Source organism: Oncorhynchus tshawytscha, linkage group LG03 (genome assembly GCF_018296145.1).
Source record: "Oncorhynchus tshawytscha isolate Ot180627B linkage group LG03, Otsh_v2.0, whole genome shotgun sequence".
Lineage (NCBI taxonomy): Eukaryota > Metazoa > Chordata > Actinopteri > Salmoniformes > Salmonidae > Oncorhynchus > Oncorhynchus tshawytscha.
The window spans coordinates 67004087-67027802 of NC_056431.1; the positions used below are offsets into that span (position 1 = coordinate 67004087).

The 23716-nt window shown below is 44.6% G+C and overlaps 2 protein-coding genes across 5 annotated transcripts in view; one reads left to right on the plus strand and one right to left on the minus strand.

Annotated features, from left to right (window-relative positions):
• LOC112238580 (interleukin-1 receptor accessory protein-like 1-B) overlaps positions 1-6948 on the plus strand; it is a 462784-nt gene extending 455836 nt beyond the window's left edge. For 2 of the 4 annotated variants that reach the window (XM_042319851.1, XM_042319852.1), the window contains exons 11-12: positions 1137-1181; positions 3891-6948. In XM_042319851.1, the coding sequence (XP_042175785.1) occupies positions 1137-1181; positions 3891-4615 (770 nt within the window). In that variant the 3' untranslated portion in view covers positions 4616-6948. The remainder of the gene's footprint in view (positions 1-1136; positions 1182-3890) is intronic. The other 2 variants (XM_042319853.1, XM_042319854.1) reach the window with 1 other exon arrangement.
• A 2326-nt stretch (positions 6949-9274) lies between these two features.
• Positions 9275-14414, minus strand: LOC112242018 (nuclear receptor subfamily 0 group B member 1). Its single transcript, XM_024410012.2, has 2 exons — positions 13568-14414; positions 9275-9747 (listed from the first exon to the last, which is right to left on the minus strand). The coding sequence occupies exons 1-2, from the start codon at positions 14289-14291 to the stop codon at positions 9506-9508; spliced, it is 966 nt and encodes a 321-aa protein (XP_024265780.1). The 5' UTR covers positions 14292-14414; the 3' UTR covers positions 9275-9505.
• Positions 14415-23716: the final 9302 nt, after the last annotated feature.

Below are 23716 nucleotides of genomic sequence, written 5' to 3' on the forward strand. Positions count from 1 at the left end.
TGTATATGGCCCAGGTTGTTCATTACCACAGCTCTATGTCTAGCTGGGTCAGGATGTTCAGTATCTATTACCACAGCTCTACATCTATCTGGGTCAGGATGTTCAAAATCTATTACCACAGCTCTATGTCTAGCTGGGTCAGGATGTTCAGTATCTATTACTACATCTATCTGGGTTAGGATGTTCAGTATCTATTACCACAGCTCTACATCTAGCTGGGTCAGGAAGTTCAGTATCAGTATTGACTCCCGAGTGGCGCAGCGGTCTACAGACTACAGACCCTGGTTCGATTCCAGGCTGTATCACAACCGGCCGTGATTGGGAGTCCCGTAGGGCGGCGCACAATTGGCCCAGCTTCGTTAAGGGTTTGGCCGGGGTAGGCCGTCATTGTAAATAAGATTTTTTTTTCTTAACTGACTTGCCTAGTGAAACAAAGGTAAAAAATACATATAGAAATCTATTACCACAGCTCTATGTCTAGCTGGGTCAAGATGTTCAGAATCTATTACCACAGCTCTATGTCTAGCTGGGTCAAGATGTTCAGAATCTATTACCACAGCTCTATGTCTAGCTGGGTCAAGATGTTCTGTATATATTACTACATCTAGCTGGGTCAAGATGTTCTGTATATATTACTACATCTAGCTGGGTCAGGATGTTCAGTATATATTACTACATCTAGCTGGGTCAGGATGTTCAGTATATATTACTACATCTAGCTGGGTCAGGATGTTCAGTATATATTACTACATCTAGCTGGGTCAGGATGTTCAGTATATATTACTACATCTAGCTGGGTTTCATGTGGAATAGAGCGAGAGTGAACACATCCAGTGAGACTACTGCTCCTGCGGTATGGTAGGCAGCTTCAGACAGAATGGGACATCATAGAGGGACATGTTTAGAGGCTGTTACTGTAGTTACTGCACTGCTGGATGAGAGAGAGACAGCTGAACGGAGAAACTAGTCCCTAGTCAGAGTTATACAACAAGTTGCTAAAAAACTGTGTGTGTGTGAGAGAGAAAGAGAGAGCAAAATAATAAATTCTAGTTCATATGCCAGTGTTACGCAAGTCCTCTTTACTGTTTGTGTTCTCCTGTGATCTGAGTCTCAATGTTGACATGTTTTATGTTTAGGTCTGGCCAATGAGCTTTACCAGGATGACACAAGACTTCTTAGAGGTACATGTCCTCAGTCTCCCTCTTGTGTCAGCAACTGTGATGCACTTCCTCTCTGGACAGGAAGAGAAGCTTAGGGTGGGCATTTTGTAAGCGTTTACACAGCAGGAGCATAGCATTTAAATCAGAACACACACACTCTAGCACGCAAACACAGGCACACACACCCACGTACACAAACACAGGCACACACACCCACGTACACAAACACAGGCACACACACCCACGTACACAAACACAGGCACACACACCCACACACAAACACAGTACGCAAACACAGGCACACACACCCACGTACGCAAACACAGGCACACACACACGCACGCAAACACAGGCACACACACCCACGCACGCAAACACAGGCACACACCCACGTACGCAAACACAGGCACACACACCCACGTACACAAACACAGGCACACACACCCACGTACACAAACACAGGCACACACACCCACGTACACAAACACAGGCACACACACCCACGCACGCAAACACAGGCACACACACCCACGTACGCAAACACAGGCACACACACCCACGTACGCAAACACAGGCACACACACCCACGTACACAAACACAGGCACACACACTCTAGCACGCAAACACAGGCACACACACTCTAGCACGCAAACACAGGCACACACACTCTAGCACGCAAACACAGGCACACACACCCACGTACACAAACACAGGCACACACACCCACGTACACAAACACAGGCACACACACCCACGTACACAAACACAGGCACACACACCCACGTACACAAACACAGGCACACACACCCACGTACACAAACACAGGCACACACACCCACGTACACAAACACAGGCACACACACCCACATACACAAACACAGGCACACACACCCACGCACGCAAACACAGGCACACACACCCACGCACGCCAACACAGGCACACACACCCACGTACACAAACACAGGCACACACACCCACGTACACAAACACAGGCACACACACTCTAGCACACAAACACAGGCACACACACCCACGTACACAAACACAGGCACACGCACCCACGTACACCAACACACATGCCATTGCACACAGACACACACAGATCCAAAAACCTCAGAGAGGGAGAGAGAGATTAGAAGTGATGTAGATAGTGTTGACTAAGACCAGTTGTAGTATACAGGTTGGAGGCACCTTCATTGGGGAGAACGGGCTCGTGGTAATGACTGGAGCGGAATCAGTGGAATGGTATCAAATACATGAAACACATAGTTTCCATGTGTTTGATGCCATTCCATTTGCTCCATTCCAGACATTATTATGAGCCGTTCTCCTCTCAGCAGCCTCCTGTGTTGTAGTAATTGTATGTTTAAAAGCTAAACTGTTGTCTGACTGCTGTCTGTTTTGTGTTGTATGTCTTGTAGTTGTCCATCCATTGTACTGTGAAGTGGTGTGCTAGATGTCTCATGTCCACATCATGTTACAACAAATATATTACTGTGTACAGTAGCTTGTGAAAGTAATTTCCCCATTTTGTTGCCTTACAACCTGGAATTAAAATAGTTTTTGGGGATGTTTGTATCATTTGATTTACACAGCATGCCTACCTCTTTGAAGATGCAAAATATGTTTTATTGTGAAAGAAACAAGAAATACAACAAAAAAAATGGAAAACTTGAGAGTGCATTAACTATTCACCCCCCCAAAGTCAATACTTTGTAGAGCCACCTTTTGCAGCAATTACAGCTGCAAGTATCTTGGGTATGTCTCTATAAGCTTAGCACATCTAGCCACTGGGATTTTGTCCATTCTTCAAGGCAGTACTACTCCAGCTCCTTCAAGTTGGATGGGTTCCACTTGTGTACAGCCATCTTTAAGTCATACCACAGATTCTCAATTGGATTGAGGTCTGGGCTTTGATTAGGCCATTCCAAGACATGTAAATGTTTCCCCTTAAACCACTCAAGTGTTGCTTTAGCAGTATGCTTAGGGTAATTGTCCTGCTGGAGGGTGAACCTCCGTCCCAGTCTCAAATCTCTGGAAGACTGAAACAGGTTTCCCTCAAGAATTTCCCTGTATTTAGTGCAATCCATCATTCCTTCAATTCTGACCAGTTTCCCAATCCCTGCCGATGAAAAGCATCCCCACAGCATGATGCTGCCACCACCATTCTTCACTGTGGGGATGGTGTTCTCGGGGTGATGCGAGGTGTTGGGTTTGCATCAGACAGTGTTTTTCTTGATGGCCAAAAAGCTCAATTTTAGTCTCATCTGACCAGATTTCTTTCATATGTTTGGGGAGTCTCCAAACATGTTTGCTTATTTTTTTCTGGACACTCTTCCGTAATGCCCAGCTCTAATCTCCAATCTCTGCTATGGAGCTTTGCAGCTCCTTCAGGTCAATTTGGACTATTTTGTGTATGTCCATGACATTAAATACAAATAAAAATTCAGATTACAGGTTGTAATGCAACAAAATAGGAAAAACGCCAAAGAGGGTGAATAATTTTGCAAGGCGCTGTACAAAACATGTTATAGAACATATGTTAGTGTCTACAAAACATGTTATAGAACATATGTTACTGTCTACAAAACATGTTATAGAACATATGTTAGTGTATAGAAAAATCTAAGCTGTTTTGAGTTTTCCCTTTTCAAGGAGATTGATTGTATGCTGAGTGCTTTGGGTTCTCCCTCTCCCTTCATCCCTCTGACTCTCTCACTCTATCCAGCCTACATCGAGGACGTGGCGCGCTGTGTGGACCAATCCAAGCGCCTCATCATCGTCATGACGCCCAACTATGTGGTGCGGCGGGGGTGGAGCATCTTTGAGCTGGAGACACGCCTCCGCAACATGTTGGTCACCGGGGAGATCAAGGTGATTCTGATCGAGTGTGCCGAGCTGCGTGGCATCATGAACTACCAAGAGATGGAGGCCCTCAAACACACCATCAAGACCCTCACTGTCATCAAGTGGCGTGGCCCCAAGAGCAACAAGCTCAGCTCCAAGTTCTGGAAGCAACTGCAGTATGAGATGCCCTTCTGCCGCACCGAACCCATGCTGAGCCATGAGCCAGCGATGGACGTTAGCGAGCAGGGCCCCTTCGGCGAGCTCCAGACCGTCTCTGCCATCTCTATGGCAGCTGCCACCTCCACCGCCATGGCCACGGCACACCCGGAGCTCCGCTCGTCCTTCCACAACTCGTACCACACCACCATGCGACAGAAACACTACTACCGCAGCTACGAGTACGACCTGCCGCAGGGGGGCACGCTGCCGCCGCTGTCATCACTAGGCAACCAGCACACCTACTGCAACATCCCGCTGACGCTGCTGAACGGACAGAGGCCACCGGCGGGGAAGAGCCGCGAGCACAGTGTGGAGGAGGACCACACTAACCACGCCATGCTGCCTCTGTTGCCCAGGGAGACCAGCATCTCCAGCGTCATCTGGTGACCAGGGGGAGCGGGGCAGGGTAGAACCTTACGACACTAGCAGAGAAACGCGGTTTGGTCTGGTTTGACTTGGATTGGTTTGGTGTCACGCTTCTATGAGCCAGTACTGATTGGCTACATCTGAGAGATTGTGATGAGTTTGGTTAGGAGTGGACCCCTGTGAACAGGCAAGACAAAGTCGGGGCAGGTTTGGTTTGGAACGTGGTCCTCATGTATGCAGAGGAGAAGTTCTTAACCCGAGGATTAAAGATTCAAACTGACAACAACAAACTGTTTGATCAAAAGACATCAGAGTTTGATCAACATGAACTGTGAATAAAAAATAAAAGAACCCATGCATTGGCACTTGTGCATGCGCGCGTACACACACACACACACACACACACACACACAAAAGGAAAACAGGGTCTTGTACATATATTTTCAATTTATTTGTAGCATAGGTGTCTTCCTGTTTGTTTTTCTCTTTTTATTCAATCATGTTTGTTGCCTTCTTTACTTTAACTTTGCTTTAACTTGTCACACAGATTTATATATTTCTATTTTTTCTGTTTTTTATTTATTTTTATTTAATTACAATATGCTTATGAAGAAAGCCAGTATGTCATGTATCTGCGCTGTTGTGTTTTCTATCTTGACTTTATGTAGTTTAAGATCCTTTTTTTTACACACTTTTGGGGAATTGCCTGGACATTGCAATGTTTTACTCCAAGGAGCAGCATCTTGTTGTTGACCTGTATAAGGTGTATATCTAGTTTTTAAAACAGTCTTTTAAAAAAATCATAGAATATGCAAAAAGAAGGAAGAGCTACTGGTGATGTTGATGTAACTTCCTGTGGACCAGAGGAAGGGGAGGATTTAGAGAGGGGTCCTAGTCCTCGCCAGTCAGTCAGTCAGAGCTCTCTCTAAAGCTTCATATTTTCTATAAAAACAAACAGCCTCGCTGTTTTAGTGTGATAGTGAAATCCCTCACCTTAAAAAGAAATGTGTTGATTATTTTAAAAATAAGTATATTTTTATAACAAAAAGAGTTTGCTTGGAAAGTCATACTTATTTACATTTCATCTGACATAAAGGGGGAGGTGTGTGTGTGTGTGTGCTAGGCTGGTTTTGTACACCACTTAGATATGTGGTTCCTGGTTTGTTAAAGGCCCAGTGCAGTCAACGTGATTTACTTGTGTTTTATATGTTTCTACACTGAGGTTGGAATAATACTGTAAAATTATGAAAATTATAAGGCCCTTTTAGTGTAGGAGCTGTTTGAAAAGCTGTTTGTTCAGCCTGTTTTGGAGGGAGGGAGTTTTGATCTTTCATGGTAACACCATGCAGTCAATTAGAACAATAAGAAAGAGTACCAAGCCTCTCTGCCAATAATAGCACATTTTCAATTTTCCCCTTCCCACTCAAACCACTCACAGACAGTCTTAGCAAAACTCTTGCTTGATAAATTGATATTTAGACACTAAGTAATTTGTTTGACCATTTTAATTGTAAACAGTCACAGAAAGGCACTTAATTGTTACCCAGAAATGAGTTGATAGAAAAGATTTAAAAAACAGCTGCATTGGACCTTTAAGTTAAGAGTATGGATTTTGAGTACCTCATGAAACATTTTTAGATTTAAAAAATACATTTTCAATGTTTTGGTTGAGTTCTTGAAATATTTTCCCATGCTGAGAAGTCTGTTTTTAATCCATGCTTATCCAGGTCATGTTTAAGGAAAGAAAAGGTGTGTTTGTGCTTTAAAATACTTAAAAAATGATATTTGAAGGTGTAATTTCTGAGTATGCATAGCAAATAGATACATATTCTATATACGATATAGATATTTATATAAATATATGAACACGATATTCACTTGGAAGGAAATGTCTATCTTTATAAAAACACAACCCATTCTTATCAGTTGCCCTTACGTTCTCACTGCATATTAAACATGTGGATCTCCTCTCGATTCATTTATGTTCTGTTCATTTTACACAGTCTTCCATGGTCCAAAAGACAGAGTTCCGGCCATCCAGGACCAGGATTCAATAGTTCTGCTCTGTAAGTAGTAGCTACTGTAGGCAGGTGAAATGAAGAGATGATTAAACACTGCCATCTGCTGGTTAATGTTGAATTGGCAATTGGTGCGATGAGATAAATAGGATCCACACACACGTGCACACAGTCATGCGCAGTAATATGGCCAGTGAGTGTGGCAGGCTGGCATGAATACACACATGTTCTCTCTCGCTCTCACACACACACACACACACACACCACAGTGGCAGGCATCAGTGATATAGCTGGTGTGTCTTCTGACAGCTGGCCTTTTATTACTACATACACGATTAATAGACTTATCTTTATCAATTAGGGTCTTAATTGGAAAAATGAAGAGGATGGCCTAGTCAGAAGACAAAGTGGTGCTATCGTCATGCTTACGCCTATCCAATTATTTCAGGTCTACACCAGAGTGAAGGGGTAAGGTCTGATGGGGGGCAGGGTTGGGGGCTTGCGGTCCACCCACAGGTTCTGGATTCCCTCATTGTCCTGGTAATAGCTCACACTCCTCCTGCCGCCGGCTCCATGGCATCTGTTGTCGTCTTCTTAGCGTAATGCTACTCCTACTACCTCCCCTCGCACACACTCATCTCCAGTACGTGGTTGCACACGGGTGTGCTGTTCTGACCGCTCAGAGCGCCTGACCACCTTGTGTCTCCACGCTAGCCTGCTCCTCATCTGTCACACACACCCAAACAGTCCTACAGTATAGCAACTGGGCAGGAAGATTGCTTTCTCTAGAATCCGGATTGCATCGAGCCCTAAAAAACCCTACAAGTTTTGTGTCTTTGAGGTGTTGAGCAGCTCTCCCCACCCCCTGAATCCCTCCTGCAGATCTTGGCCAGATAGCATTCCCATTTGTTCCGGGAACATCCTGCCCATTGATGGTGAGATTTGGAGAGAAGCGAAACACTCCCGGAGGCCATCCAACTCTGCAGGTCATTTCCTCAAGATTTTCTTCTGCACACCTGTGACTGCCCTGAAGCTGGGTTTTGTGTGTGTGCGCGCGTGTGTGTCTGTGTCCGCATGAGTGCATGACACTACCAGTGTGATGTTTAAACAGTGCCCTCTTGTGGTCATAACAGGTCCATTGCTGTTTCTCTTACCAGCCTCATGATAATCCTACAATGGATACAATTACACTCTAAACTGTGTGCTTGCATGATAAATTAATGCAATAGCACAGCAACAATCACCTATTGCCTCAGACAGAGACACAGGAAAAATCTATTGAGTCGAAACCAGAGTATGAGTAGAGTATCAATATGGTGAGATGTGAATCCAGGACAACAGTGAGTGGTAGAGGATTTATATAACCAAGCTCGGAGCTATACTGGGATTTCTACCAATCAGATTTGAAGAAGGCCATTCTTCACTGCTTAGTACCAGCTAGCTTCCTAGGGCTCAGATCCCACACTCCGATGAAAAGAGAATGTTCCAACCTGAACAGAGAAGGACAACTGTGGAAAAAAGGTCATGTCCGCTCCATGTTTGCTGCTCCCAATTCAGACCCGTGTTGAATTAAAGATCGCATGTGGGAGCAGCGAACTGTGAACAGACATCAAACTTTATTCAGAACACATAATCCACCATAGTTACTGAAAAGGAACATTGGGTTTTCTGATCTGTCTGGGTAGATGTTGCCCTTAGGCACAGATCTAGGAACATTTTACCCTTAACCTTAATCGTTAGGGGGTAAAACTCCACTCTGACCTTAGATCAGTGTCCAGGGGCAACATCATCTTACGCCTTTCTGATCACCATAGAGACAGTTTGAGCACCACTCACCTGACACAAGCACGGCAAAGCAATTGAGAGAATACTTTTATGATAGAAAAATAGTTTTATATAAAAAGAAAGTTACAGGCTGATCATCAGCCTGCCCCCTTTACCCCCACTGTTCTTAATCAACCAGTGTCCAAAACATCTTTAACAAAACACACACATCTCTTCCTTTGTCTGTCCTTCTGTTCAACGGTCCATTCAGATCAAACAGTTAGTTAGTTCTACTAGAACTACAGATGTGTTCTTCTGTCCGTTCGATGGAAAGGGCCAGTCCAGAATAAACCCCACAGATATTGATCTGAGAGGATTTGATAGATGTAATATAGAAAAAAAAACATAGCCAACCGGAGGAGCTATCATGGAGCTATCATATTGTTCCTGTACAGCCAACCGGAGGGTAAGATGGAGCTATCATCTTGTTCCTGTATAGCCAACCGGAGGGCAAGATCATCTTGTTCCTGTACAGCCAACCGGAGGGTAAGATGGAGCTATCATATTGTTCCTGTACAGCCAACCGGAGGGTAAGATGGAGCTATCATCGTGTTCCTGTATAGCCAACCGGAGGGCAAGATGGAGCTATCATATTGTTCCTGTACAGCCAACCGGAGGGTAAGATGGAGCTATCATATTGTTCCTGTACAGCCAACCGGAGGGTAAGATGGAGCTATCATCGTGTTCCTGTATAGCCAACCGGAGGGCAAGATGGGAGCTATCATATTGTTCCTGTACAGCCAACCGGAGGGCAAGGTGGAGCTATCATATTGTTCCTTTATAGCCAACCGGAGGGCAAGGTGGAGCTATCATATTGTTCCTTTATAGCCAACTGGAGGGCAAAGTGGAGATATCATATTGTTCCTGTATTGGGCATGTTTTTTTTTGCTTATTACTATCCAATAGGAGCTAGGGGCTAGCGGAAGTGGGGAAATGGGGGTGGAGAGTCTAGGGCAAGGTCACGTTTCTAGTGGGTAGGGAATAGGTGAAATTACCTAGGGAGTAAGGACTAAGAGAAGGACTTGGGGGCTATATCTAGGGGTTGTTTCTGGACAGGACCATAGAAAGCCTACTTCCCATAGAACATCTCCAGCAAGACCTCCTCCATATTGACGGCTCCAATGATGGGCTTGAAGAAGAGCTGTGCCACCACCGGGGGGCTGATGGCCCTCAGCATGGCCAGGGCGATGAGCAGCTTGGCAAAGCGGGTGGCGTCGTCCCGGTGGATCAGCTTCACATACTCGTTGAGAGCCTGGTGAGCCTCGCTCCGCAGTGACTGGATGTAGTTGAGGTAGCACAGACCAGGGAGATCTGGGGAGAGGTGGAGGGGGTGGGGGATAGTAGTGGAGGAGAATAAATCAATTATCATATAGAAACTTTGGTACATGAACTGTTTGGGTTGAAATTCAGGGAACCCGAGTCATCATGGTAACCATGTGTCTCATCTGTTGAAAAATGAGAAGGTCTTGATTGTAGACTACCTCCCAAATCATCCACAAATATCTCACAACGCCCTCTGGCAAGGTTTCTGAAGTCTCCAGATATTGAAGGATGCAAATCTCTTAAAACAATACCAATTGCTAAAACAATACCACAAACTGCTTCCTTAGAAGTAGATGAAGGGAATAAATAGGCTAATATGGTGACTGTACACTGTGTTGAATGTTTAAAACATGAAGAACACCTGCTCTTTCCATGACATAGAATAACCAGGTGAATCCTTATTGATGTCACTTGTTAAATACACTTCAATCAGTGTACATTAAGGGGAGGAGACAGGTTAAAGAAGGATTTTCAAACCCTGAGACAATTGAGACATGGATTGTTCAAAGGCACTTAAATACTTTTAAGGCGGTGATGCAACCGGTCAGGATACTCTCGATAGTGCAGCGGTATAACTTTTGAGGATCTGGGGACCCAGGCCAAATCTTTTTTGACAAACTATTGAAGTGCCTTCAAACGGGTATGGTAGTAGGTGCAAGGCGCGCCAGTTTGAGTGTGTCAAGAACTGCAAAGCTGCTGGGTTTTTCACACTCAACAGTTTCCTGTGTGTATTAAGATTGGTCCACCACCCAAAGGACATCCAGCCAACTTGACACAACTCTGGGAAGCATTGGATGAATTGAGGCTGTTCTGATGGCAAAATTGGTTCCTAATGTTTTGTACAATCAGTGTATGTTTGGTTTAACTGGATTATAAATATACTGTATATATACATATTGACTGCCTTTGATTATTAAAGTAGAAAGGTTGCACAAATATAGAATTTTAAAAGACTGTTATATTAAATGAAGTGCCACATGGAACATTAAATAAATCTGTTTCTCATATAATCAAGTGCCAGAATTCTGCATTTTGACATGTCCCTCTGTGCATCCTCTCTGACATCCAGGAACCACTTAACTCCAACATTTCTTCATTTTGACATGTCCCTCTGTGCATCCTCTCTGACATCCAGGAACCACTTAACCCCAACATTTCTGCATTTTGACATGTCCCTCTGTGCATCCTCTCTGACATCCAGGAACCACTTAACCCCAACATTTCTTCATTTTGACATGTCCCTCTGTGCATCCTCTCTGACATCCAGGAACCACTTAACCCCAACATTTCTTCATTTTGACATGTCCCTCTGTGCATCCTCTCTGACATCCAGGAACCACTTAACTCCAACATTTCTTCATTTTGACATGTCCCTCTGTGCATCCTCTCTGACATCCAGGAACCACTTAACCCCAACATTTCTTCATTTTGACATGTCCCTCTGTGCATCCTCTCTGACATCCAGGAACCACTTAACTCCAACATTTCTTCATTTTGACATGTCCCTCTGTGCATCCTCTCTGACATCCAGGAACCACTTAACCCCAACATTTCTTCATTTTGACATGTCCCTCTGTGCATCCTCTCTGACATCCAGGAACCACTTAACCCCAACATTTCTTCATTTTGACATGTCCCTCTGTGCATCCTCTCTGACATCCAGGAAGATTTTAAACCACTTAACCCCAACATTTCTCCAAGTTTAAACCATCATTGTAAAGCCCTAGTTATTTTGTTACTTTGACAAAGTCATTTCTGAAGATAATTTATACTGTTTATGGACATTTTATTGTGTTTTGTCATGGAAAACTAAGTGGGTCATGCATACAACTTCAACCGTGTTACCCATAGATAACGTCCGCAAGGCAATCAAACCCTCCGCAAGGCAATCAAACAAACGAAATACCAGTACAGGGACCGGTACAATCTTGTTTTTGCTCTTGAGATGGAAAAACGTGTATTTTTTAAGGTGAATATGTGCTCTTTATGGCAGAATCTTAAAATTCGATGATTTGGGGTTTTTTCTACTCAAAAGGCTTAATTGGTGGAACGACCCAATTGTCCATTATGCTCGAAATTACCCACATATTAAATCAGCTTTGTTTGTTTTCTGTATAAAATATAAATATGTAACTGCTTTTCAAACTTTCAGAACTAGAGACAGAGTAATGTATTAAATTGCATATAGGGTATGTAGGCTATACTATTACATGAACTCAATCAAGGACACAACGAGACAATGACTAGTGCGTAAATACCGGTACAGGGACAAAGTGGAGTCGCAATTCAACGGCTCAGACACGAGACGTATGTGGCAGGATCTACAGGAAATCACGGACTACAAAAAGAAAACCAGCCACGTCACGGACACCGACATCCCGTTTCCAGACAAACTAAACACCTTCTTTGAGGATAATACAGTGCCACCGTGGCGGCCCACTAACAAGGACCGTGGCCGACGTGAGTAAAACATTTAAACGTGTTAACCCTCGCAAGGCTGCTGGCACAGACGGCATCCCAAGCCGCGTCTTCAGAGCATGTGCAGACCAGCGGCTGGTGTGTTTACGGACATATTCAATCGCTCCCTATCCCAGTCTGCTGTCCCCACATGCTTCAAGATTGCCACCATTGTTCCTGTACCCAAGAAGGCAAAGATAACTGAAGTAAATGACTACCGCCCCGTAGCACTCACTTCTGTCATCAAGAAGTGCATCTTACCGGCCCTCAACCGCAAAGCTCTCCAGAGGGTCGTGCGGTCTGCACAACGCATAACCGGGGGCAAACTACCTGCCCTCCATGACACCTACAGCACCCGATGTCACAGGAAGGCCAAAAAGATCATCAAGGACAACAACCACCCGAGCCACTGCCTGTTCACACCGCTATCATCCAGAAGGTGAGGTCAGTACAGGTGCATCAAAGCTGGGACCGAGAGAATGAAAAACAGCGTCTATCTCAAGGCCATCAGACTGTTAAACAGCAATCACTAACTCAGAGAAGCTGCTGCCTACACTAAGACCCAATCACTGGACACTTTAATAAATTAAACACTAGTCACTTTAAACAATGCCACTTTAAATAATTCCACTTTAATAATGTTTACATATCTTACAATACTCATATCATATGTATATACTGTATTTTATACCACCTATTGCACCTTGCCTATGCAGGTCGGCCATCGCTCATCCATATATTTATATGTACATATTCTCATTCCCCCCTTTAGATGTGTGTGTATTAGGTAGTTGTTGGGGAATTGTTAGATTACTCGTTAGTTATTACGGCATTGTCGGAACTAGAGGCACAAGCATTTTGCTACACTTGCATTAACATCTGCTAACCACGTGTATGTGACAAATAAAATTAGATTTGATACTGTTTGTTTTGTGAAGCTTGCATTCAATTGCCCCTCCCTGTTGTACACAACAGGCTTCCATTCCCCCTGTCACAAGGAGATTTATGACTGATTTAAGATGAAGTCTTCGATACTGTTGGGCAACCTTGTTTTTGCTCATTAGATGGAAAAACGCATATTTTTTAAGGTGAATATGTGCTCTTTATGGCAGAATCTTAAAATAATTTTTTGATTAAGGTACTCTACTCAAAAGGCTTAATTGGTGGAATGACACAATTGTAAAAATATAAATATGTAACTGCTTTCCAAACTTTCAGAACTAGAGACAGAGTAATGTATTAAATTGCATATAGGGTATGTAGGCTATACCATAACATGAACTCAATCAAGGACACAACGAGACAATGACTAGTGAGTAAATAACCTGCGTTATTAAAGCACCCAGCCCACCTGAGTTGAAGAGCACGGCTCCTTTGAGGTAGGCATATTCCTTGGTACTGATGTCTAAACCCCAACACTTTTTCAGGAACGCTTTGATGCCCTGGATATCCACGAGAGAGACCCCGGGTGTTCCCGCGCTCTGCTCCGGCTCAACCTGTCTGTCCATTAAGCCGCCTTGGCTGACACAGCCGCCGGTCAGGATCCGCTGCAACATGCTAGGTTCCGCGGTCTCCGTGGTCTCGAAGTCCACCCGGTCCTGCGCGAGGCCCAGCACAAGCAGCGGCACCCAGCCGTTCCGAACGAGCAGCAGCTGGTCATCCTCGGGAAGCTCGCGGAAACACGGCACGTTCTTTACAAATCGCAGAGTCTTCATGAGGACTGCCGATGCGGCTTTGCAGGTCACCTGGGGGGACCGGAGAGACCCCCGTCGCAGCGAGGAACCGCAAGAGCAAGCCTGTTGCTGCCTAAGCTCGAACCTCGAAGAAGAGGAGCAGGAGGAGACCTTGAGCACTTGGTGCTGCTGTCTGTGTTGTGGTTGTGATGTTGGTTCCTCAGTGGTCGTGAGGCTGTCGTTCTTCAGTATGTTGTACAGGATGCTGTTGTTATTGTTTTGCCCCCCGGCGCCTTGACAATGACAGCCCTCCAGAGTGGCCATGGCCAGTGGCGCGCTTACATCCAGAGAGGGGGAGGGTGTTTTTTGGCCCCTATTACCCCCGCGCCAACAGCAGCACATTTATACTAGCTCCCGTCTGTCCTCGAGCTTTGAGGACTTGTTGTTTAGACTTTTTACATATTCCACCTCAGAGACGCCTCCCACTCACTCACTCATGCTCTCTCTCTCCCCCCTTTCTCCCTGTGCTGCTCCAGTCCTCCCCAGTACGTGCACCCAGAGGGAGCCAGCTGCTGCAAGATGAATAGTAAGGTCATTCCAGTATCATAAAATAACATGTTAAGCAGCATCACCCCTTCAGTTAGTTTAAAATAGCCTATACGGAAAAGGACAAACGGTACCTCAGGGCATGCCAATTATAACACACAAGGAGGCAGACAGAGAGACTGGGGGGGCAGACAGACTGACCAATTCTATACCCTTGAGGTTATCCAGTTATTTTTGGACACAACGGTCTATATTTATCTCACTATCCCAAAAGCAAAAGAAATATTCATACTAGCTCTATTTCTGTGAGTGTGTCTGTGTGTGCACACTTGTGTTTGTGTGTGTGAGAGAGATACTCTATTCTTAGGATTTTGTCTTGACTCCCTCACAGCACCGTTAATCAGCTGTTAGCTGGTAAAGAATAGGCCAGAGACAGAGCTGAAGGCTTAATTATTTTAGGGAGAATTTATCTGATTTTCTATGTGAACAGGAGCAGAGAGAGCAGCACTGGGAAGGCCTGGCGCTAACCTTGACTCGGACACACTGTTATTGATTTAACCGTGAAAACTGGAACGCTTGAATTATGATGTCATGACTCAACGCTCCCAGCACATCTGTCACCAGGGGTGAGGGGGGGGGACTAACCTGGAGGAAGGAAGGTAGAGGAGGAGGGGGAGGCAATATTCAGGAAGAATGTTTTTCTCTCAGATTGTACTATGGGACAAGACTGGGGGGGAGGGAGAGAGGGAGGGAGAGAGGGATAGATAGATAGATAGATAGAGAGAAGGACAGAGAGAAAGACACATAGGGGGCATCAAGTATAGGACAGGTTGTAAGTGCATGAGCCTTGAGACTACATTTGGTAGTCCAGGGGAGAGCCTGAACAAAGACTTCCACACTGCCTCTACTGTATAGTGTTTAGAAAAGGTTGTTTTGGGCTTGGAGAAATTACTGCCGTTGAGTGACTAGCCGCATTCATAAACAGGGGAGAGAGACCTCCTTCTACTCTGTGTGCTCCAAGAACCCAAGACAGGAAGAGAAACTTTGACCGCAGCTTCAGAACATTAAACAGAGAGAGAATGGCTTTCTATTGATACACAGCAGCAAGAAAATAGAGATGTTTTACATGTTTATATTCAAGGTCGAGCTGGGATAAAGAACCAGAGCAAAGGCTGTCCTCTCCAACCCTCTAAAACCCTCTCCAACCCTCTCCTCCTCTCCAACCTTCTCCTCTCTTATCCAACCCTCTCGTCTCCAACCCTCTCCTCCTCTCCAACGCTCTCCAACCCTCTACCATCTTCAATCCTCTCCAACCCTCTCCTTCTTCTCTCTTCAATACTCTCCAACCCTCTCCTCCTCTCCAATCCTCTCCTCTTCTCCAACCCTCTCCTCTCCATCCCTCGCCTCCAACCCTCTCCTCTCTACCTATCCAACCCTCTCCTCCTCTCCAACCCCCTCCTCTCTCACCCTCTCCAATCCTCTCCAACCCTCTCCTCTGCTCCTTTCCAACCCTCTCCTCCTCTCCTCGCCTCTCCAACACTCCCCCCTGCTCTCTTTGCCTCTCAGGTAATACAAATTCTTCTCATTCTGTCATAGTCTTCTATTCCTCTACTTGTTAATCTGGTTATGGTAATGAGGATGGAAGGCGAATTCAGGCCCCTACCCATGAATTGTGATTTTGCCTCAAAAGTCAGTTTCTTTAATGCCACAGAAAAGGGCCAATCGTTTTCCACCCACTGCAAAGACAGAAAGGCACTCATGTTTTACTGTACTGTTTTGAATGTGAGTGCAAAACAGAAAAGTGCTGGTTTGGAAGCTGTTAATGTCAGGTAACAGTTAAAGCCACTGTGCCGGATTGGCAGCAGATTTTTAGCCTTTGGCTGGGCTATGGCAGGGCAGTGCTTAGCGGGAGAGGTTTGGAGGGGAGTCGAGGAAAGGGGTTGTGAAAGGAGAGGGTGGGAGAGCAGAGGGCGGGTGAGAGGAGTGGAAGGCATGTGTAAGGAGAGAAAAGAAGAGGAGGAGGAAAGGAGAGAGGAGTTGGGAGAGGCAGTGATATCACCCTCTTAGGTCCAGTTTGTCCTCTCCTGTCCTCTCCTGTCTGTGTGTGATGTGATCCAGACTGTCTCTCTGGGCCCAGAGCTGCTGGTCCCCTGCCCAGTAAAACATGGGTCAGCATACCCCTGTACTATCCACTGACATCTACTCCCTCTGTGTGTGTGTGTGTGTGTGTGTGTGTGTGTGTGTGTGTGTGTGTGTGTGTGTGTGTGTGTGTGTGTGTGTGTGTGTGTGTGTGTGTGTGTGTGTGTGTGTGTGTGTGTGTGTGTGTGCACCACCTGCTAAAATAGGAAGGTCACAGTGGCTAAATGTATTTATACATTGCATTATTATACTTTAACGGAACAATCAACAAGCTCTCCCAGTCTCACGTCAGAATTAGACGTACATCCATGTTTTTCAAACGTCAAATTTCGATGTTGTTTCAAATGTCAAATTTCGAAGTGCTTGGTTACTTCTCTGTATCATTCCAAGGTTAAGTTTAAGCACTAACTCCGTATTCTTAAGGAAAGACATTAACTCTGAATTTTTAAGGTTTGGAATAAGCTGTAAACTCTAAATATCAAAGACAATTTTGTATCGCTGGATTCGAACATGCAATCTTTGGCCACCCCCTGTGCGGCGGTTTCTTTTGTTTTTTACCTCTATATTCTTGCTGGATAGTTTGATAGCTAACATTGGGTTAATGCGGAAGACACATTTCAGTTGAATACATTCAGTCGGAAAACTGACTAGGTATCCCCCTTTCCCTTTCTAATGTTAGCGCTGCTAACTAGCTAAACTCTTATGTGGACGCCTCCGTCTAGTTCCCAAGAACAGCAGACCGGTAAGTCAACTTTGCTTTTGAACTTTGTAATCATCTCTAAAGTTGTTTTACCTGCAATCATACTAATTACCTAGACGTTAAGTTAAAAACCCTGATGATGTCATTCAAAGTTTCTTTGTAGCTAGCTAGCTAGCTAGCTAAGCTATCACTAGCTCGCTACTGTAGGTGGTTAATGTGGTCTACAGTAGGTTACAGTATCATTACAGCATTACTGAATGACAAAAATATAGCCTTGGCACTGCTAGTCAGCTAGTTGGTTGATATGGGGTAGTGTAAGCTACAGTACAAAATTGCTAAATGATAACAACATGGCTTTGTCACTAGCTAGTAGTTGGTTGATGGGGTAGAGTAGAGTAGGCTACAATACAGCAACAGTAGCCTTCCATAGTCTTCTGTTATTTGTTGGGTCTGGAAATAGTTAAATTACTCAACATTATAGAGAGATCACATAATCATGCAGCTGTGGAGGTGTCACATTGTCTTTATCCATACCATAGCTGCTGCGATGATTATGCCTTCTATTTGAGAGCTCTAACCTCTATGCCAGGTCTCCCTCTTAAATAAAATGTTATGTTGCCTTGGTAAAATATTCTAAAGTTTGTGTGTACTCTCACAAGATAGAACTGTGCGGTTCAGTGGCAGATTTTCCAAAGAAAATAGACAGATTATTTCACTTATAACTGACTGTATCACAATTCCAGTGGGTCAGAAGTTTACATACACTAAGTTGACTGTGCCTTTAAACAGCTTGGAAAATTCCAGAAAATTATGTCATGGCTTTAGAAGCTTCTGACAGGCTAATTGACATAATTTGAGTCAATTGGAGGTGTACCTGTGGATGTATTTCGAGGCCTACCTTCAAACTCAGTGCCTCTTTGCTTGACATCATGGGAAAATCAAAAGTCAATAATCAGCCAAGAACTCAGCCAAGAAAGAATTGTAGACCTCCACAAGTCTGGTTCATGCTTGGGAGCAATTTCCAAACGCCTGAAGGTAAAACGTTCATCTGTACAAACAATAGTACGCAAGTATAAACACCATGGGACCACGTAGCCATCATACCACTCAGGAAGGAGATGCGTTCTGTCTCCTAGAGGTCTCGTACTTTGGTGCGAAAAGTGCAAATCAATCCCAGAACAACAGCAAAGGACCTTGTGAAGAGGAAACAGGTACAAAAGTATCTATATCCACAGTAAAACGAGTCCTATATCGACATAACCTGAAAGGCCGCTCAGCAAGGAAGAAGCCACTGCTCCAAAACCGCCATAAAAAAGGCAGACTACGGTTTGCAACTGAACATGGGGACAAAGATCGTACTATTTGGAGAAATGTCCTCTGGTCTGATGAAACATAAATAGAACTGTTTGGCCATAATGACCATCGTTATGTTTGGAGGAAGAATGGGGGAGGCTTGCAAGCCGATATATTATTTGTAATATATTGCCAAAAATTCTAAAAACGTGTTTTTACTTTGTCATTATGAGGCATTGTGTGTTGATTGATCAATTTAAAAATGTCTTTTTTTAGAATGAATCAAATCAAATTTGATTTGTCACATGTGCCATAATACAACATACTTACAAGCCAACAATGCTTTAAAAAGTTCAAACATTTACAAAAAAATACAGCCTGGTTGTCACGTTCTGACCTTTATTTCCTTTGTTTTGGTATTTATTTAGTATGGTCAGGGCGTGAGTTGGGTGGGCAGTCTATGTTTGTTTTTCTATGTTTTGGGGCATTTCTATGTTTCGGCCTAGTATGGTTCTCAATCAGAGGCAGGTGTCATTAGTTGTCTCTGATTGAGAATCATACTTAGGTAGCCTGGGTTGCACTGTTTGTTTGTGGGTGATTGTCTATGTTGTAGCTTCACGGTCGTCATTTGTTTATTGTTTTGTATGCAGTGTCAGTACTTTCTTTATTAAAGATTTACCATGGACACTTACCACGCCGCATATTGGTCCTCTGATCCGTTTCGCCTCTCCTCTTCAGATGAAGAGGAGGAAATCCGTGACACTGGTATAGAGGTGTATAGAGGTCCTGGATGGCAGGAAGCTTGGCCCCAGTGATGTACTGGGCCGTACGCACTACCCTCTGTAGTGCCTCGTACGCACTATCCTCTGTAGTGCCTTGCAGTCGGAGGTCGAGCAGTTGCCATATCAGGCAGTCATGCAACCAGTCAGAATGCTCTCGATGGTGCAGCAGTAGAACCTTTTGAGGATCTGAGGACCGATGCCAAATCTTTTCAGTCTCCTGAGGGGGAATAGGCTTTGTCATGCCCTCTTAGTCGTGTCTGTCTTAGTGTGTTTGGACCATGATAATTTGTTGGTGATGTGGACACCAAGGAACTTGAAACTCTCGACCCGCTCCACTACAGCCCCGTTGATGTTAATGGGAGCCTGTTCGAACTGCCTTTTCCAGTAGTCCACGATCGGCTCCTTTGTCTTGCTCACGTTGAGGGAGAAGTTGTTTTCCTGGCACCACATGACCGGGTCTCTGACCTCCTCCCTATAGGCTGTCTCATCCGTTGTTGGTGATCATGCCTACCACTGGTGTTTCATCGCCAAACTTGATGATGGTGTTGGAGTCGTACCTGGCCCGGGGAGTCATGAGTGAACAGGGAGTACAGGAAGGGACTGAGCACGCACCCCTGAGGTGCCCCCGTGTTGAGGATCAGCGTGGCGGATGTGTTGTTCCCTACCCTTACCACCTGGGGGCGGCCCGTCTGGAAGTCCAGGATCCAGTTGCAGAGGGAGATGTTTAGTCCCAGGGTCTTTAGCTTAGTGATGAGCTTTGAGGGAACTGTGGTGTTGAATGCTGAGCTGTAGTCAATGAATAGCATTCTCACGTAGGTGTTCCTTTTGTCCAGGTGGGAAAGGGCAGTGTTGAGTGCAATAGAGATTGCATCATCTGTGGATCTGTTGGGGTGGTATGCAAATTGGAGTGGGTCTAGGGTTTCTGGTTTAATGGTGTTGATGTGAGCCATGACCAGCCTTTCAAAGCACTTCATGGCTACAGATATGAGTGCTACGGGTCGGTAGACATTTAGGCAGGTGACCTTAGTGTTCTTGGGCACAGGGACTATGGTGATCTGCTTAAAACAAGTTGGTATTACAGACTCAGTCAGGGACAGGTTGAAAATGTCAGTGAAGACACTTGCCAGTTGGTCATCACATGCTCGGAGTACACATCCTGGTAATCCGTCTGGCCCTGCGTCCTTGTGAATGTTGATCTGTTTAAAGGTTTTACTCACATCGGCTATGGAGAGCATGATCACACAGTCGTCCAGAACAGCTGGTGCTGTCATTCATGTTTCAGTGTTACTTGCCTCAAAACAAGCATAGAAGTAATTTAGCTCATCTGGTAGGTTCATGTCACTTGGCAGCTCGTGGCTGTGCTTCCCTTTGTAGTCTGTAATAGTTTGCAAGCCCTGCCACTTCCGACGAGCGTCAGAGCCAGTGTAGTCCAATTCAATCTTAGTCCTATATTGATGCTTTGCCTGTTTGATGGTTCGTCAGAGGGCATTGCAGGATTTCTTATAGACTTCCGGGAGTCCTGCTCCTTGAAAGCAGCAGCTCTACCCTTTAGCTCAGTGTGGATGTTGCCTGTAATCCATGGCTTCTAGTTGGGGTATGTACATATGGTCACTATGGGGACGACGTCCTCGACGCACTTATGGATGAAGCCAGTTACTGATGTGGTGTACTCCTCAATGCCATCGGAAGAATCACGGAACATACAGTGGGGCAAAAAGTATTTAGTCAGCCACCAATTGTGCAAGTTCTCCCACTTAAAAAGATGAGAGAGGCCTGTAATTTTCATCATAGGTACACTTTAACTATGACAGACAAAATCAGAAAAAAATCCAGAAAATCACATTGTAGGATTTTTAATTAATTTATTTGCAAATTATGGTGGAAAATAAGTATCTGACCACTTTCTTATTGACCGAGTCACTGGTGCTTCCTGCTTTAGTTTTTCCTTATAAACAGGAATTAGAGGGCGAGGGAGAGCTTTGTACGTGTCTCTGATTGTGGAGTAAACGTGGTCTAAAGTTTTTCCCCTCTGGTCGCACATTTAACATGCTTATAAAATTTGGTAAAATTGATTTGAGTTTCCCTGCTTTGAAGTCCCCGGCCATTAGGAGCGCCCCCTCTGGATGAGCGGTTTGCTTTTTTCTTATGGACATATACAGCTCATTGAGTGTGGTCTTAGTGCCAGTATATGTCTGCAGTGGTATATAGACAGCTATGAAACATATAGATGTAAACTTTCTTGGTAAATAGTGTGGTCTACATCTTATCATGAGAAACTCTACTTCAGGCGAACAAAACCTTGAGACTTCCTTAGATTTCGTGCACCAGATGTTGTTTACAACTATGCATAGGCTGCCGCCCCTTGTCTTACCAGAGGCCACTGTTCTATCCTGCTAAAAAAGATTAAAACCCGCCAGCTGTATGTTAATTTTGTCATTGTTCAGCCACGACTCGGTGAAACATAAGATATTACAGTTTTTAATGTCCCGTTGGTAGGATATATACGTGCTCGTAGTTTGTTTATTTTATTATCTATTGAATGTAAGTTGGCTAATAGGACTGATGGTAAAGTTAGATTACCCTCTCGGCGACGGATCCTTACAGGGCACCACGATACCTCCGTCTTTCCCTCCTGTGAATTACGGAGATGAGGGCCTTGTCGGGTGTCTGGAGTAGATTCTTCCCGTCCGACTCGTTGAAGAAGAAGATTTCCTCCAGTACGGGGTGAGTAATCGCCGCCCTGATATCAAGAGTCTCTTTTCGGTCATAAGACAGGGTGGCAGAAACATTATGTACAAAATAAGTTACAAATTATGCGAAAAAACACACAATATAAGAATTGGTTATGGGATCGTAAAACGGAGGCCATCTCCTTCGGCACCATTATCAAGGCTACAACGTAACAAAATCTGGAAGGTTGTCAACGGGTCTGAATACTTTCCAAATGCACTCTATACACACTACATGACCAAAAGTATGTGGACACCTGCTCATCAAACATCTCATTCCAAAACCATGGGCATTAATATGGAGTTGGTCCCCCCTTTGCTGCTATAACAGCCTTCACTCTTCTGGGAAAGCTTTCCACTAAATGTTGGAACATTGCTGCAGGGACTTGCTTCCATTCAGCCACAACAGCATCAGTGAGGTCGGGCACTGATGTTGGGCAATTAGGCCTGTCTCGCAGTCGGCATTCCAATTTATCTCAAAGGTGTTCGATGGGGTTTAGGTCAGGACTCTGTGCAGGCCAGTCAAGATCTTCCACATCGATCTCAACAAAACATTCCTGTATAGACCTTGCTTTGTGCACGGGGGCATTGTCATGCTGAAACAGGAAAGGGCCTTCCCCAAACTGTTGCTACAAAGTTGGAAGCATAGAATTGTCTAGAATGTCTTTGCTGAGAACAGCCAGGTCTGTTTTTTGTTGATGATCGGCTGTGCGATTGTGATTGGCTTGTCATTGTATGTCTGGGATTGTGTCAATTGCTGAAGCACAGATGAGTAGTTTCTCTTGATGCCAAATATACAGAGACATTCACACAAACATGCGCACACACACACACACACACACACACACACCTATCTGATGTGCAGTTGTGCCAGTAATTGGTGTAACAGACAGACAGACAGACAGAGTCAGACAGCATCAGGCACGCTGCAGCCCTCTGTCTCACACACATTAAGAAAAAGGTAATTGTCAAAGACAGGAGCCACAGAGAGAGAGAGAGAGAGAGAGAGAGAGGTTGAGAGGGGGAGAAAGAGAGAGAGGGAGAGAGAGAGGTGGAGAAAGAGAGGGAGAGAGAGAGAGGTTGAGAGGGGGAGAAAAAGAGAGAGAGAGAGAGATTGAGAGGGGGGAAAAGAGAGAGAGAATTTGAATCATTAAATTATATTGTGATGGTAAAGGATGCAAAAGATGTTTGGCCTGAAGTGTACTGTAATTAACATTTATCTCCTCACTGGCAGTAAAACTATTCCCGTAATGCCTTCTTAATGCATTTTCTGAACTAAATGTATGACTGAAACAATATCTTTCAATCTCCCGTAATGAGCTTGGTACAAGTTATCAACCCCAACAAGTGTGCAGATCTTGTGTTAGTTTTCAATGCCAGCTCTGACCCGTTTCAGTCCAGTGACAGACATGGTAGACATGTTTGTTGTGACTATGGTTTCAGAATTCTGGGAACGTTCAATAAATTCCCTGTTTTCCCAGAAATCCTGGTTGGAGGTTCTGGATGTCCTGCATATTCCCTTCTGATTCCCAGAAACCTCCAACCGGGATTTCAGGAAAACCATTGAATGGAAAGTTCACAGAATTTTGCAACCCTTGTTGTTCTGTCTAATTTGATTCAAAGAAACATCTGCTGGCT

What these genes read in the sequence shown, in the direction of transcription:
- LOC112242018 (XM_024410012.2), bottom strand. Translation starts at nt 14,291, where the DNA reads ATGTGCTGCTGTTGGCGCGGGGGTAATAGGGGCCAAAAAACACCCTCC. An exon ending in AGCCGTGCTCTTCAACTCAG is followed by an intron (nt 9,748 to 13,567) that starts GTGGGCTGGGTG and finishes ACCTCTCCCCAG; the next exon opens with ATCTCCCTGGTCTGTGCTAC.